Source organism: Podarcis bocagei (assembly GCF_964188305.1).
Source record: "Podarcis bocagei genome assembly, chromosome: 4".
Taxonomy (NCBI): domain Eukaryota; kingdom Metazoa; phylum Chordata; class Lepidosauria; order Squamata; family Lacertidae; genus Podarcis; species Podarcis bocagei.
This window is the reverse complement of record NC_138128.1, coordinates 51678284-51695770: the sequence shown is the minus strand read 5'-3', so window position 1 is coordinate 51695770 and position 17487 is coordinate 51678284. Positions and strand designations below refer to the sequence as shown.

At 40.6% G+C, this 17487-nt stretch overlaps 1 protein-coding gene across 39 annotated transcripts in view; it reads right to left on the bottom strand.

Moving 5' to 3' along the window:
- Window positions 1–17487, bottom strand: part of TCF7L2 (transcription factor 7 like 2) — a 200126-nt gene extending 182639 nt beyond the window's left edge. For 5 of the 39 annotated variants that reach the window (XM_081189388.1, XM_081189374.1, XM_081189393.1 and 2 more), the window contains exons 1-3: window positions 16193–17485; window positions 15710–15776; window positions 15362–15486 (exon numbers count right to left, since the gene is read on the bottom strand). In XM_081189388.1, the coding sequence (XP_081045514.1) occupies window positions 15362–15486; window positions 15710–15776; window positions 16193–16381 (381 nt within the window). In that variant the 5' untranslated portion in view covers window positions 16382–17485. Of the gene's footprint in view, window positions 1–15361; window positions 15487–15709; window positions 15777–16192 lie in introns of all 39 variants that reach the window. The other 34 variants (XM_081189377.1, XM_081189378.1, XM_081189379.1 and 31 more) reach the window with 25 other exon arrangements.

The window sequence follows — 17487 nt, the reverse complement described above, 5'->3', positions numbered from 1 at the left end:
ACTGGGGATGGTGGGAGTTGTAGTCAAACAGCATTTAGGGACTCAAGGCTAAGAAGTCTGCCCTAAACAGTCTGGAACTAGGCTACCTGGAAGGATCAGCTGCTCCTATATACACCTGTTGAACTGCTAAGATCTTCATTCCACATCTTGAATTAAGGTGGTGGGTGGAGAGCCTTCTCACTAGTGGTACCCTACTAATGAGATCCCTCTCTCGATGTCACATGACCTGGTGCCTAACTGCAAGGAAGTCGTTGTTTAGGCAGACATTTAGTTATAAGCTGTGCCGCTAACTTTAGTACTGTTTTTATTTTTTAGTGCTTATCTTTGCATTCCTGTTTACTGCATATTAAATGAATTGCTAAGCTACTTCAGGAACCCTTGTTAGAAGATGGGTTATAACTATTAGAAACAAACAATGAATGCCTTATAAACCCAGATCATACATTGGTCTATCAGATTCAGAAATACTCTACCTTTATCATTTATGGGGTTTGCATGGAAGTTTGGGAGACTTTCTTCCTGTGAATACCCCATATTTGTATGCAAACAAATGCATTGTGCACAAAAAGAGGAGCTTTTTCTAAGAAAGAGCTTTAGCTATGTTAAGAGGGAACATAATCATTAAGCATTTAAATGAGAAAACATTCACTATGAATAGTGGCAAGTAAGTTGAGAATAAATCTTTAAGACTTCCTTTTCCTTAGTTCTTGGACAAACAAGTGATTAGGTGAAATGCCTGATATGGTTAACAACTTTAGCAAAATTAAAGCTGCAAGACCCTTACCTGAAAGTAAGTCTCCCTGAACACATTTTAACTTACTTCTGAATAGACATGTGTAGGACTGCTCCATTAGATACTAATTACTATTACTGTTACAAAATCCCAGTATTGTCATGCAGTCTACAATTTAAGCAATTTAAGACAGAGCAAAAAGCTGCATGAAGTTAAGCTTCAGTTCAGAAATTGTTTTTCAAAAAATCTTTTGTGTGAGAGCCAAGTTTGCTTGGGATTACAGAGAATGTCTACTTCATGATGCATAAACCACACACACTGGTTTTATCAGTACAGAATGACAAAGCCATGCATGGATGGTATATCATGAAACTGAAACCTTAACACAAAATGATGTCCAGTGGTGCATAAGTCAAAACATTTGATCATATGTACTATCTCTCTTCTTGTATGGAACCCAACTTTCTGAATAAGGTAGCTTGGAACATGCATTTACATTGCCGCTTTTCAGAAATAGGATCCTTGGGGAGACTGCAGCATCCAAATAATTCTAATGATGAGACGTCCACAAAATTGACTTTTCATTACAAGTCTTCCTTTTGTGAGAGTAATGAGCTCCAAACCTCTCATTGAGAATGGAGATGGGAAGGGGAGAAGAGGAACCACCCCCACAGTTGTACAGAGCTTTAAGATGCTTGATGATAGCTAGGGTTAGTTCATGACGTGCAGAAGTTCCAGAGCACTTCAGAAGCACATGGATGATACCAAACACTCCTCATGAGCTTGGACCTGAGGAGAATAACAGGGGATTGTCTCTGACTTTGTGCTGCACTTGGATCCAACACTATGTCAGAAACAAGATCTCACCTCTCACACACTGGGGCTGGCACAGAGCCCTGGAAACCACAGGGTTGGGCTGGCTACCAGAGTGGTCTGAAATTGTGGGGCACTGATAATGACCAGCTACTCAGAGCATCGTTTTCACACAGTTAAACATAGCATAAAGCTACTGACGCAATTTTGATCACTGAGGTGCAAATAACCTAGTGTTGCTAATAATGTGAAGGCACAAAGGCTCTAAGTAATTTAACTAGTGTAGGAACTATTTGTGCAATCACTGCAGAGAAAAGTCTCTGGAAGAAATTCCTCCTGCAACCATAGGACTAAAGGAGACCTGAAAAACCTGTGTCATGCCAAAGGCAATATCCTTCATATATCATGTATCCCATATTACTATGCATAATCCTGAGCGCAGGAAGAAATACCAAGAATCAGAACAACCAATGTAAGATTACTTGCATGGAAGAAAACAGAACTATTTACTTTTGCAGCAATCCCACAGTGAAAAGTACACTTGATCCCAACTCTGTTCAGGAGTGTGGCTACTGTTTGCTGATTTGGAATGAGCCTGGCATGGGGGAGGGGAGAAGCAAGCCTTTCAAACAGAGTTTGACCTTTTTGCCCATGTATGTTCTTCTGGGTTGTTAGGTCATGTGACCAAGCTGAATGGCGTTATGATCCTGTGTTGTCTGATCCCATCCCACTAATTTTTGAAAACAAATAAATTCCCTGACCATTAATATTGGCTTGGTACATGCCACATGCCACTGTGAATCTTGTATCATTTGGTGTTACTCATTTATGGTGTGTTTTTTATGAAGTGATTTTGTTATTGTTGTTCACGGTTTTAGTTCTCTTTTAAAAATACAAATTTGTATATAAATCAGTACATAAAAATGTAAACTGCTTTTAAGTAAAGTAACATTGTTTTCCAAAGAGTCACATGCATACTAAACATTTGCATAAAAACATATCCACCTCAATCACAGGATCAAACGTTATCAAGATTGCCACAAATAATGTTTGACACATGCAGTCCATCCGGTTGCATATCCTCGCGTGTGTTGTAAAAAGATTGAAACATACTGTGAGGATTGAATAAGTATTCTCCCACCAAACATTGTAATTAAATTGCAACAGCAACAGTGACAACAACATCTTTATCTACACGTGCTGAAATATTTGCAGAAAATAGCTAGCAGTTCCAACAGGAAACACCTCACGTATCTTGGTGGGGGAGCTGTTTTAGGAAAATAAGCCTGGTATTACTTGACTGACACTTTCTTATTAGTCAGACGTCGGTTGGTACTATGAAAACTTGCCAAAAACAGTTTTACAAAAACTGCCGCAAGTGTTGGAGATAAGAGATCTCGTGACTACATACGTGCTCCTCATTCTGGGGATCAACAGAAATGTATGGGATTTTTACCAAACAAAGAATTTTATAGTAAGTGGGTTTCATGGTTACTGTATCCATAGCTACTAGGTTAAAAAAAATCAGGAGACACCAACTAGTTTATTTGGCATGAACTTCCATAGGAAACAGCCTAGTCAATCTGATAAAATAGACTCTAGTCTGCCACAAGAGTTCCAGTGTTTAGGCAGGAAAAACCAACATCCATGTACTCTACATTTGCAAGGAGTGGGATATTTCAACACCTTTTGCTCTCACCACAAGATAATTACTAAGCTGAAATTGAGTCGAGCTGACTCTATAGGGTGTGTTTTGCAAATTAATTTCCAACTTAATTAACATAATGAGTGATTTTGATTTGCCTTATCAAGTTCTTTTTTGCCTTGAAGGAGTTGAATCTTTCCAAGATACAGGCCTACATTTGCCCCAGAAATCACCGATGTTTCAAACCAAAATAGCCAGTGTTTGTTTAGATCCCAAACTTTCAAATACGTGTTTGTTAAGGACAGGAAAAAATGAAAACAGAAATGTACCGGTATCTAATGAGAAAATTAGCTAGACATTTAAAAAGCACACCAACGTATAATTTAACGTGTTTCACCTGAGATAGGCCTGAACCTTGTTACCAGTACTTCACACACCTCTACTTGAAGGTGTGTCTCAGCCCTGGAATGTAATAAGCATATGATTCATGGGGCCATTTCTATCAGCTCAGGCTTATCTAAATAATCCTTCCAACGACCAATCAGATTACTCACAAGACATGGGCAAGTTTAACAAAAGAGATTTCTTATCTGCGATCCCTGAAAAGCCTTCCAACTATACAAGGTAAGTAGCTAAAACAGTCCCGTAATGACTCTTTCAGACTGCTGAGGGAACTCCAACAGAAAAAGTAGGAAATAGGCACACGTATATCAGGAACACAGGATGCATCATCAATCTGGATAAAGATATCAATAGCTACAGAGTCATGATGGCATCATAAGTGAGACTGCTATTGCTACTGTGAGAACAGAATATTGGATGAGATGGGTCTTTAGGGGTGCGAGTCGGGTGTATGAAAAGTAGAAGTTTCAATAAACTTTCTCAACTTCATTTATCTTAGGATATAAGTCATTTTAAATGAGAGAACTTCAAATGAATCACAGGTGAGTGGGTGGCAAGTGCCAACACTTGTACCTGACAAGGCTCCTGTGCCTTTAACAGCTATATCATGAGCAGAAATTAAGCAGATAAAGTTGTTCCAATTGATGCATCATGCTGACTGGGGAAAGCTTTGTGTGCCGAATTTCTATTTGTCATGCAAACTGATCAATGCACAGAACGCTGTCAGAGAAAGGTCACCCTCCTACATTTGAAATATTGTAAAGAAAGTTATCGTTTTGCAGAAACGCACCTCTTCTGATGCATTCCAGCACCACAAAACTAAATCTATTACACCACAAGCCTTAAGGTAAAGGAGCAGTAAGGCTTACGTTTCTATATGCAATCCTTATACCAAATCAAAGACCATGTATCTTTCCACAAGCGCATTTTTTAAACAAGGAACAGAGCTAAATTAACACACAAGCCGGCTGTCTAAAGTGTCAACAATTAGTACACACAAATGGGAGTAGGAAATGCCAAAATAGCTGGACTTCACTGAAGGGGGAGGAGGCCAATGCAACTCTAGGTTCATCAAAAATAAGGAAAGCTAATGACGAGTAAGGAGCTCAAAACATGCCTGCCCTCTTTCACCCCATTCCCCCTCTGCCCGTCTCTTGTACATACCCAAAGAGACAATGGTTGATCAGGAGTGAATCACAGAGGGGGACACAGAGAGAGGGAGAAATGAATCTGAACCCTTTATCTTCTGTCCTTTATAAAAACTGCCACTCAGTTAGCAGAGATTGCTCTAATTGCTGTGACAATTCTGCAACCATTCCAACGACTTGTGTGTTCTGGACAGGTTTCCCTGCAAGTTTGAAATTCTTGGCCTGTGAACCACTCTCGTCTAAAAGAGGTTTCCCTTTGGAGCACAGAATGCTACATTAACCACTTGTCCCTCTTTTGAGCTCCCTTTATTCTCCTCTTTTCCAATTGCCAGATTTAAACCTTAATGAAAACTTGCCCAGCCTTTTCTTTCCACAAACCCCATAGAGTCCCTGGTCAATTGGAACACATTGTAACCAAGGAATTTCATATTGTCCCGTTTATACTGAATAGCACCTGATAACTAAAGTATACGTATCAAAAGTATAAACATAATACAGATACACTTTATGTTTATTAATGAAACTGATGTGTTGTAACTTATCACTTCACATATTTCTTTGAGCATCATAGAAATGTTTTGAGAGCAATGAAATTAGACACCAGAAGAATTTTTAAAAGTGAGTAAATTTGAACTAAAATGCAAAAACGTATTTCATTATGCATGGGTACACCCACACATTGAAGCTACTTGCGCTATTGGGTGATCTACAGGTAATGCAGAGATGCAAGCGAATATTCTCAGTGGGAGAAGTGTTTCTCTTTATGTTGCTTTCTGATTATTGCAAAGCAGGAAAGGGGGGTGGGATGTTACTGATGAGTCCCTCAGACACAATTTATCCAGTAACTGAGAAGCAGAGAAGCATATTTTTAAAAGATCCCTTTTTACATCTCTCAAGGTGAAGAGAAGACAGACAAAGGGACTTAATATTTTTAAACATTTTACATCTATGTAAGGCACAATAAGACATAAATCTTTTCTAAAAAGGTGTGGCAAGGGGAAAAAATACATTTAAAAAAACAACAACTAGCCAGCGGGCTGCCATCATATTCTTTTGATATTTCATTCAAGGTCATATCCTCTCATGAGAATGCTTGTACCATTGAATATTAATTTATATACATAATATATACTCTGCAGCGATTTGTCAACACTAATGCAACCATCTCTGAATGGAATTGTCCACACAACCAGCTCTCTGCAAGAAAAGTATCATTTGTTTTAATTTGATCAGTTGGAAAATGCTGTAGCTTCAGCCTCTTAATGTAAGGACATCACTGAAACTGTGTTAAATCTTAAGTGCAAGCTGAACCAACTTAAGAAATCATGTCTGTGACTGACAGAAAGCTAGGAAACTATTAATCTTGGTAAATTTCACCAGCTGAATAGCTCCTTTAACAACCACCCATGCCTACCATTTGTTTCTGTTGACCAAACGTATATTTTGGCAAATTCAGAATAGCTATTTTTACAAGAAGAAAATAAACTATCTGCTACATTTTATACCCTACTTGGACCACTATAATCAAACTGACAACAAAGCATGAACCAAACTTGCAGCCATGTGCTCCCACCTTCTCCTGTATACTCAATTGACTAACTTATTTTCTCCAAAATAGTAAGCAATAATGGACGCTTATCACACAAGCTGAATAAGACAACAGTTCCAAATTCTAGTTTCAAGTCTTTTTTCAGATTTGGATGCAGCAGCAAACAATGGTTTCTGTCAAAGTGGTATTAACACATAGCAATGAACCCTCATAACACAGAGAAGGTGAAATGGGGGCATTTTGCTGATCCCACCCCTGGTGTCAACATTTTGGGCATGGACATCTGATAAGGAAAGCATTTGTGAACAACACTATGCACCTAAGCCTCTGGATCTGAAACCCCAATCCAGAATAGAAGCATAGAGCTTTATGTATAAGGGTGTTGCTTTTTCATATGCCCCTACTCAATATGTAGCAGCCAAGCTGGGGCCCTGCTTCCCCTTCTATGCTTAGAACCCTCTTCACACATACAGCTGAGGGTTACAGAGGATTTAGCCATAGGTCAGTGGTAGACCATCTACATTGCATGCAGAAGATTGCAGGTTCAATCCCCAGAAACTCCAGATAGGGCTGGGGGAGGATCCTTTCTCAGATCCTGGAGAGCCACTGCCAGTGACTGCAGACAATATTGAGCCAGATGGAACAATGGTCTGACTCAATAAAAAGGCAGTTTATGTGCCTAAAACACACGACAGGAGTGGAAGGAGGAGGGAAAGTGCTTAGGCACTGGGCTCACTGCTGTAGCACCAATCCACAAATCAAACACAGGAGATTTCGCTAACATCAGTGACATCAGGTTGACAAATACAATGGGATGCAAGAAGGAAGACAAATGCTAGCTGGGCAGCCAGCATGTGAATGGGCACATTCAGTTTCACATGAATACGGATCCAAAGGTAAAATCAGTTAGTTCCCATTAGTGTTGTGCACCATTGAACCAGTAGAGTCCACTGATCTAGAAATCAGACTTGCAGCTCAAACCACTTGTACCATTTTTTTTTTTAAAAAAGTATTGTCAAGCTTTGGTTGTAGCAAACCATTAAGGGGATGTGGGAAATCCAAAAGAGAAAGGGGAGGAGATTAAATCACAGCCCCTAGGTTGAAGACAAGCAAATGTGACATCTGGAAATAGTTAAGTCATCATTGGAGGGTACATGCAGTTGAGCCCAAGGGTAATTACTCATTGTGCTTGTAACTTGTTTACTTCACAGAAGAATGTTTACATTTCCAAAGATAAACAAATACCATCAGGTATAAGAGAAAAGCAAAACTCAATTACCACTGAGAAAGGCAATGAACAACAGTATCTGTGATTATGACCAGTCTGCTACCAGTGAAGATATTGCTACTGTTGTGTCCAGAAAAGTTGTCCTGATTTAAATTATCTAGATATACCTTTCTAACTAACCAACACAAGGGGTGGAGGGAGAAACACTGGCGCTATTTGGCTGTGTAAATGGGGCCTAAATCAAGCTAACAAGTAGCTCTGGATAACTGAGATGCAAACAATGGGGTCATTGAGCATTTCAAACATGCTAAAAATGAAAGACATGGTCTTTATGCCTTCCTTATTCAAGCAGGAAGTCTCAGTGAAGTTGATGAGACTTCTGGGTGTGCAAGGAATGTAGAAACAGATCTCTTACAAACTGGTAGTATATTCTCTAAGAGAGACACAAACTTGTCTACATCTCTCGTTAAAGGTTTTGTTGCAGAAGCATTTTCGGTGCCCCTTCCCTTGTTATTTTACTTAGCTGCCAGTGATAGTAGTGAACCAATTTCTACTAAATCCAATTGTTTCACGGTCCTGTGCAAGAAAGCCATTGTTTCTCGAGGATCAGCAATGTTCATCAAGGCTAATAGTGCCCCTAACCTTGATTTAATTTATTTAAAGCAAAAACAAATGGCTAAAAACAAAACGACTGGCTAGTACTTCATAATTGGCCTAGCACGTTAAAGCTCAGTTATCTTCTCAGTAAATATTTATACTGTCATTCTTTCCCATTCATTCTGCATTTCACACACACACACACACACACACACAGACTGCAGCCTACATCTGCAATTCATTGACTTTACAATTTACCACATGTTGAGATGGAGAGGTCTCAGCTCCATTTGAATCATTGCACAAATATGCAAGTGATTTATCGTTTCAAAACTGAGGACTGCAAAAGAACGACTCCACTTTTCCTGCACATTACTCCTCCTGGCAGACCACAAACAATTACAGTTCGTACTAATTAAGCTCTGTAAAATGTGTTGTGCCCTGTTAATGCCAACCAGGCCCCCAAATTTCTCTTCCCCAAGCCAAAGTTTGGCTAGCAACTTAACTCATTCATGGCTGCCTGCTTGACTGTGTATAGCTTCAAGAATAATAAGGATCAGGGTTTTGGAGTACTTGAACAAAAACACACAAAAGAACAGACCAAGTGCCAACCTGGAATTAAACAGGGAGTTGCAAATGAATGAAGTCTATTGGGAAACAGACCAACACCACTGTTGATAACCTGCTAAAAGGTCCTACCACACCACCTCTGTAATGTGGTGTTAAGGGATTCAGATTTATCCCTAAGGGCTAATAAGTTACAGAACTCTACCGGTTAGGAAAATTCATAAAACATTATGTCCTAGGCTTCTTGAACATTTACTAGTGGAAAGTTGTTGGGGTTTTTTTTTAAAAAAAATACAATTTTATATTTTGAGGGGGGAAATGACTCAGTATTTTAAATGGAAGGGGGTAAAAACATATGGGAGAAAACCAATATATGTATTCTTCCCATACTCCCTTGCCCAAATTAGTATCTCTAAATTGAATGTGATAATGCACCTAACTAGACTGCTGAGGTGGGGGAATAGATTCCTAAAAACCCTGATTTATCCTTTGGCCTATTTTTATAATTTAGGGTTTGGCTTTTTTTAAAAAAAGAAGCATCATCATATAGATCAAGAGAAAAGCACTCTTGCATTTAAAAGCATTTAAACAATGCACTTGTTTAATCCAGGGAGAACGAGAGAGGGGCCCCTCAAGTGATGCTTCGCCTTGGCCCCAAAGACTTCCCTGACACATGAGCCAATCATTCCCTAGATGCCCAGCTTCCCCTTCAGCAGCTGATCTCAACAATATTTTTTTCAAGCACCCCTACACACTAGCATTCTTCCTTATTTGCTCCTGGCCTCTGGATTTTACCACATTCTTTCCCAGATACACGTTTTTTTTCTAATGTGTTTTCTCTCCTGATCTGTCCCCTCTAGAAACCCAGATTTTATTCAGTTCTCTAAAATAACGGGTGGGGAGGTAGGCACGTAATTTAAAACCAGACTTTGAAATGAAAAATGTATCATCTGTCTGCTATCTAGATATTCTTATTGAAGTGCCACTTCCTTGCTTTATTTCAAGAAAGAAAGACAGAGATCAATCATAAACATACATCTGTTAAATATAGCCTAATGTAACTTGTTTATTAATTCAGGCATGGCAATCCCCCCCCCCCTCAGCTACAACAAATATATTCAGGGTTATATCAGGTTTCTTTGAAAGTATTCTGGGAAATATTTTGCAGGGTTCCTGTCTAGATATCCTACACAAGACTGCGAGCACGTTGATAAAGAATGCAGGCTGTGCTAAAGGTTTGCTTAAGCCATCACACATTGCCCCTCAGTATTTCAAGCGTTAATTCTGAATCATAGGAAAAGGCCAGCCGTGCAGTTAGGAGAACAAGCACCAAACTCCCACCAGCCCCCCCAAAACAATCTAAGCTTTTCATGGGTTTATTTCCCCAATTTCCCCATCTCTCATTGCTTATAATTAGTGAAAGAAACCTGACCCACTGCCAGTGTCTGTGGACCTTGGATATTATAAGGCCAGCGTGGCGTCAAATATCTTAACATTCATAAGTGTTATAGGCTGTAAATAAACCCTGTAGATTTATGACCCTTCGCTGCCTGCCAGCAAATGACTGTGGCACATTTCTTTCAGCAGACCTGTTGAGGTGCAAGTTTGCCTTTGGTTGTAAAATTAACCATTTCCTTCACAAACATGCCCAATTACGAGTCAGCGGGCAAGGCTCTGCCTGCATATTTGCCATAGCTCAGTACAAAGAGAATATACACACACACACACATACACACACAAAGGCTTGGGTGAGTACAAACTCTCTTACTATGCAAACAATCCAGCAGCTGCAGCTGCAGCAGTTAAAAAGTTTGGAGCAAGCAAGAAACAAAAAGTTCCCACAACAGGTAAGGTGTGGGAAGGAGAACATTCTAATTCCACCTACATCCCTGAATGCACTTACAAAAACACACATCCATGCCCTCTTATCTGCAAGGGCTCTTTTGTTGGAAACTAGATGCACTCTGACCCAAAGAGTGCATCCCTTCTTCATTTTATTGTGGCAGCATGCATGTTTCAAGAGCAACCACAAAGTGCCTCACAAATGTTTTCTCCCCTCAAACCCCCCACCCCACCCCCGCAAACAGTCACCTACTCCCCTGTTCAGGAAAGCATTTGCTAAATCCAGGTTGTCTCATGCTTAACAGCCAATAATCCAACTTCCACATAACTACCAGACAGCTGGAAATGGGGGGCCTTACAGTTTTAGTCATGGTGCAGTGTGGAAACACATACATGCATGCAAAAAAAAGAAAAGCAGAAAAAGAAATCTACAGCTGTCCTTTCTCTATTCTGCTTTTTTTTAAAAAGGGGAGGAGTAGCATTTTCTTAGGAATCCATAAAAACTGGAACTTTCAAATCAAGAGCCAAATCTTAGTATACTTATTTAAAAATACTACATCTTAGCATTGCCTCACAACAAGAGGCAATATTTGGGACCCTCACACAAAAAGATGCTGCAAATTTTGCCATCAGTCAGAAGCGTCAAACTTTTACTTCTCTGGGCTCACAAGCTTGCATTCTGCTTCCAAAGGAGGGCTGGCTCTTAAAATTCACTGATTCCCTCTCTGTCCTGCAACCTTAAAATCATGCTGGAGAAGTTTAAATGCCTTTTTTAAAAAAAGAAGTTAACAAAGCTAATGCTAGTTGCTATTCTATATTTCGCAAGCCACTTGCAAAGCAGAAACAGCGTTCTAACTGGGCTAAGAACTGAGAGGTTTTCAGACTCCCGTGCTTCATTTGATTGGTGTCAGAAGATCATCGGCTGAGAATAGCTTGTTTCTACACAGTTACAGGGGGGGGGGGAAACTTCATTGTTGTTTTAAAGCCATCAAGAAGGTGAATGGTACAATTCAATGAATAGCTTATCTCTGCCATGAAGCGCAAAGACGCTGACATATGAAAACTGTATGTACATTGTGAACATCCAACTAGTTTAACACCATAACCCTTATTTCAAAAATCAGCTAAGCTCTCAACCTTCAAGATTAGTCAGGAATCAAACCATCACATTGGAAGCAGAAATCTTAACAGTGCCGAGCAATAAATATTTCCAAGGAAGATGAAAAAACAAATTAGCATAAATACCAAAGAAGGGCAGGAACACCTGTTCTTTGTTTTTCAGTATGATAAGCATTCCATTGTTCTCTATTTAAAATGTAATGACCTGTGTAATTACAGTAATATTACATGTTATTGCAGGGGCTCCAAATGTCACACTTTTGAAAAGTGTTGTCAAAACAATTCAAGACAGGGGAACAAGGGGGGGGGATACCATTAACTCTTCATGCACCAGGATCTACATTATTGTGCAGAAGATTATGTACTTCAGGAAATAAAAGGGAGAAAATACATTTTCCAAAGCATTATTTTAAAATATTTCCATTCATGGGCATTTACCAGATCACAAGCCATATCACTTCCATATTTTCCTATACTAACCATTTTAGATTCAGGTTGAAATGAAAGATGAGCACTGTGAAACAACTCAGCACCGTGAAACAAATCTCCCCCACAAAAAGCAAATTAACAGTATGTTCATAACCAGAATTACATCTAACTACTTAATTGTTCTTCTGTTAAATTCTATTGCAACCACTACCACATTGCGTACACAAGTGTATTCTTTAATTCATTATTTCATTTCCAACAGAGCTCTCCTTACTGCATATTGGTCCTCTTCAGAGCCAGGCACATTACTTTAGCAAAAGCAAAATTAGCATTATGTAGAATAATCTTTTGTCATTTTAAAATAAAATTATTGCTAACAAGCTTTATGGACTCTTTGGCAATTAAAGCATTATTCCTAAAGCAATGTATTATTCATCATAAGCAGATTTAATGATACTTCATAATTCTTTACATTTCTTAAAGCAGAAAATCAGAAATCAGTGTTCAGCTTATGTATTTCTAAGAACTGAAGGTTACATATGAGAACAACAAATATTCCTCTAAATAAAAATAAAAGAACAAAAACCAAAAAGGAGGAAACAATATTGCAAAACAACTTTTTTAACCTTCAGTGAAAAATATGGTTCATGAGCTCATAATCCTGTGTGATAATTCTACCTATGTGTAAGACTCAATATTATTTATTTACTTACACCTTTGAGATAAAAAGAACAGCCAAATTACAGGAATACACACTGAACAGTATAAACTGAATAAATCCTTTGTAATATTTAATCATTCTGGTTTGTACCATAAACGAATAATGGGTTCTCTTTAAACCATAATTTATCTTGCTTTCACAAATGCAAACTCTACAAATCATTGGGAGTAGAAGAAAGGGCCCAAAATATGCTGTTGGCTTATGTGCAAATTGCCTACTGAATATGGAAAATGTCTTTTGAATCCATATGATGCTAAGGAACAAGGTCACCCGTTATATCAATAAAATAATATATTTGTATACAATGAAATGAATTCACTGTAACAGTGTGTTGTTATTAGAGAGAGAATGTTTAAATATGGCCAAGAAGAATTTTCTCCATTAACTAATAACTACTCTGGGGCCCTGATCAAACATCTATTCAAAACCTCGATACAAATAGTTCCCACTCATTTCAAAAGGTAATGGACTACATCAATATTAAATCCTAAGTGCTTCTAGACAAAGATGTAAATAAATATAAAATTCTTTTTTTTCCAGGGGAATTTTTTCCCTTAATGCTCATCAGCCCCACTAATTTAAATTTGCAAAATTATTTCTATTTTGAACAGAAACCACTCTGAGGAATAATTTTAAAAGGTTATGCTTTCATAGTACATAATTAAAATAACCACAAAACAAACACTCTATGCCTACCAACATATAAGACGTTTTGCCTGTCCCATCACCTCTCCAATTACAAAATCCAGTCACCTTTCTTTTCCATTATGCTAAAACTGCGGTTACCAAAATGTCTCCTTGCTATGACCATAGCCCCAAAATAAAAGTAAATTATAAAATATCTTGACTGGGTTAACCTCATCCTTGAAAACATTTAAAAATACACAAGTAAACACTATTTTGCCATCTTTCCCCCTGTAATTTGTAATCTGAATTTGGACTTTAAGTAAAAAACAAGCCTGATCTGACATTTTAAAAACAATTGTAGACTGGACACATTGAAAACATCCCATAGTCTAGAAACAGATTCAGCAGCTACCTAACAGTGGAACTTTTATTTCAAAAAGCTGCCTCAAATGATCAAGTTAAAAGAAAAGATGTGAGAATTCGAACAGTAGTTTGGAGGAGAGAGAATTAAGTGGATAGGTTAGGAAAGCATCACTTCAGTTAAAAGATGCAATAGAAAATGAGATAACAGATAAAATGTATACAAATCCTGCATTCCCTAGGAGAAGTGGCTTTTTAAAAAAAAAAGTTGTATTTGAAACAATGTTAATGAAGATTGTATTATGGTTGGGCATGGGAAGTAGAGCTGGCATAAATCCATGAGGATGTGTGAGGAGGGCAGTGACCAACACTTCACACCTCCCAAAAGTTTTAACAAAACCAGTCTGAGGGCTACAAGAAACTTATTCCCTCCATTCATACTGCCACACCTTCGGATCCTCCTGCCACACCCAAAGGTCTTAAAGTACACATATTCTTCCAGATGAGCCCAGTTGTTTTGGAATACAGATATATATTCCTTTCAAGTGAAGGCTTGTTTCTTTATATAATGCTTTTAACTTTTGTTTGTTAATGGGAAGGCAGTGTCTGTTTGCAGGATTGCATTTGCCTTTTCTATACTATGTCCTGACTCAGCTGAGCAAAGCACTACTTCATATATATATATATATATATATATATATATATGGCTTCGATATTTTCTTCCCAACACAATAAACATGGGGCCCACATCCACTATCTTCTTATGGAACTCATACATGTGATCTATTTAAATGAAAGCTGGTGACTTTAAGGAAAGCCAGTGTGCCAAGGAATGAAAATAAAAATTTCTCGCCCCTTCCAAAAAAAAGATGCCAAAAAATTCTTACACAGAATAGCAGGTTGTGAAAACTGGGGAGGGGGGGAGAGCTGTCTATAGTTAACTGCCACCCTTAAAATCTTTTAAACACAAAGAGTCCTAAAGTTTAAAAAAAAACAACCTGGATAAGATTTTACACCAATTAATCACTCGATGGCAACGCTGCCAGTAAATTAGTAACTCGGGAAGGTTTCCGCAAGCGAGCAAAGGGTTAAAAGGGGGAGGCAAGGAAAGGGGGAGGGGAGAGAAAGGAAACCCAGTCGCCACTCGAGAGGGGAGAAGGAAAACAGAGCGCGATAGAAATCGCAAAGAGAGTTTTGTGGGAAGGAGAGCCGAGGAGGCTCGCTCGCTGGGCGCGGGGGGGAAAATGAAAAGCGGGAGCTGGGACTCCGGGTGCCCTTCGCATTGCCAAGTCCCAGGGCCGAAGCCCCGAAGCCCCAAAACTGAAAGTAAAGGAGTCAACATGGCGAAGTGTAAACAGCCCCTTTCTCTGCCCTCCCCCCGCCCCCTCGGCGCGCAGTCAGCGGAAGGCGCAAAAGTTTTGGAAAGTTTCAGGCAGCGCCGCGGCGGCCGGGAGCGGAGGGGGCGGGCGGAACTGGCGGCAGGGGGACCTGGGCGGGTGTGGGACACAAATGCGCGGAAAACAGAGCTCGTCTTTACACATCTATACCGTATCTCTGTACATGTACACACGTTCGACTTACCGTTCTTGCCGTGGGCGAGAGGGAGCCATTGGGAAGGTAGGGGCCGGTCAGGTCGGGGATCATTATAAAGGGATACCCAGGATATGGTGGGCCCTTAAACAACCCTCCATCTTGCCTTTTCGCAGCTAACATGGCGGGGGAACGAGGCACAAGGAGAGAGAAAACAGAAAGCGGGGGGAAATCACGGTTAGAAAAAGTGCTTCTCGAAACTTGGAAGAGCGTTTGTTTGCGCCCACGGAGAGCACGGTTTTGGGGGGTGCTCCAGATCCGCGCGCTCTCTCCCCCCCCCTCCACCACCCTGGAAAGGGGAAGGGGGTGGGTGGGATGGAGCCATCAAGCCCAACTTACCTTCCTCTAAACTTTCTCTGGATTTATCTCTGAAACTTTCGGACCTAGGCGGGGGCCGCCTCTCCGCCTTGGATCAAAAGAGGGTGGAAAAGAGGCAAAAAATAAAATAAAAGGGCACCGGGAGAGTAGATGAATGAGGCAGTTTGGTGAAGGGGAAAGGTGCAAATAAAAGCAGCAAGGAGGAGAGAGAAAGAGAGAAGGGGGAGAGAACAAGTTAGAAGTTTGTGCAAAACTTGATACGGAAAATACAGAGATAACTGAACCCACCAGAGAAGCAACAGGGCAGTCGCCGACCATACTATAAGAAACAGAGTTGCAACTCCGGGCGAAAGCTCAGTTCCCCCACCCCCTCCATGGCATTTTTCTCGCTTCTCCCCACCCCCACCCCAAACTTCTTGCATCCCGTCTCCCCGGGAACCCCCAAGGTGGAGTAAGGCAGGTGTGCTGCAAAGAGCGGCGGCGGGGGGGGGGGGTCCTCCTTACCTCCGAGTCTGAAGAGCTGTTTTGATTCGTTTCTGTTTCATTGACTAGCGACGATTTGACATCGGCTAAATCCCTCTCCGCCGACGAGTTCTCCGAGATCTTCTCTTCTTGCTCCCCTTCGTCTTTAAAAGAGATCAATTCATCGTTCGCCCCCAAATCGTCCCCTCCACCGCCATTTAGTTGCGGCATTTTCCTCCTGACTTACCCCACCAGCAGCAATTTTGCAAGGACAGAGGGGAGGGGAGGGAGAGAAGAAGGGGAAAGGGGGGGAGGAAAAAGGGGGAAGGATTAAAAAAAGAAAGAAAGAAAAGGGGGAAGTTTGCAATTTTTTGTTTTTTAAAAAAGTCCAAGGTGAAAGTTTTTTCCTTTTCCTTTTCTTTCCTCCTGGGGAGGGGAAAAGAGGGAGGAGGAGGAGGAGGGGAGGGCAGTGTCCCTTCTCCTTTCCTTTTGCACCAGTGACTTTGGGTTTCTTCTTTTCCTTCTTCTGGATTTTCTCTCTCTCTCTTTTCTTCCGAAGATCAGATCAGCGTGTAAAGCGCGCGCAGACACACGCGGGTAGACACACACAAAATTAATAATAAAAAAATTATATAAGGAGGGAGGGAGGGAGAGACGGGGGAGGGGGGAACTATAAAAAAATTGCAGCAAACAAACCAAACAACAAGTCAGCTGTAAAAAAGGGGGGGTAGAAGCCGCAGATATAGGGAGCCTGTGCCGCTCGGATTTGAGTGAGTTGAAGTTAGACTGAGAGCTTTTCAGTTCAAAGGCGGCGCTGATTGACAGATAGAAAAAGGGGGATCGAAATCCGGAGGAACGGAGAAGTCTGGGATCCAGGATTATTGACAGGGAAAAAGAAACACACTAGGCACTTAATGAGATGCAGGAGGGGGCGGGGGCTCCCCAATGACGTGTGCATAAATAAACAGGAGGAGGGGGGAGCGGAGAAACTAACAATGATCCTTTTTGGAGAGGGAGAGGGAGCGAGAGCCAGGAGCGGGGTAGACGAGGGAGGAAGGAAGGAAGAAAGAAGGGAATGGTCCAGTGCAGACAATGCGAAAATAGGAGAGAGGGGCGTAGAGAGAAATGACCCAGAGGAAAGAAAACACAGGCTAAACACACACACACGCAATTAAAAGAAAATGGCACTGTGCCTCAGCTGCGCATTTGCGCGCAAAAATAGGCTAGAAGCAGCGGTGCAATTTGTTGAGCCGTCAACTTTCACACGCGGAGCACCGCAGTTGGGGCTGCTAACCTCTGCGCGTTTACTTGAAAGTAAGCCCCGTTGCGATTTCCGT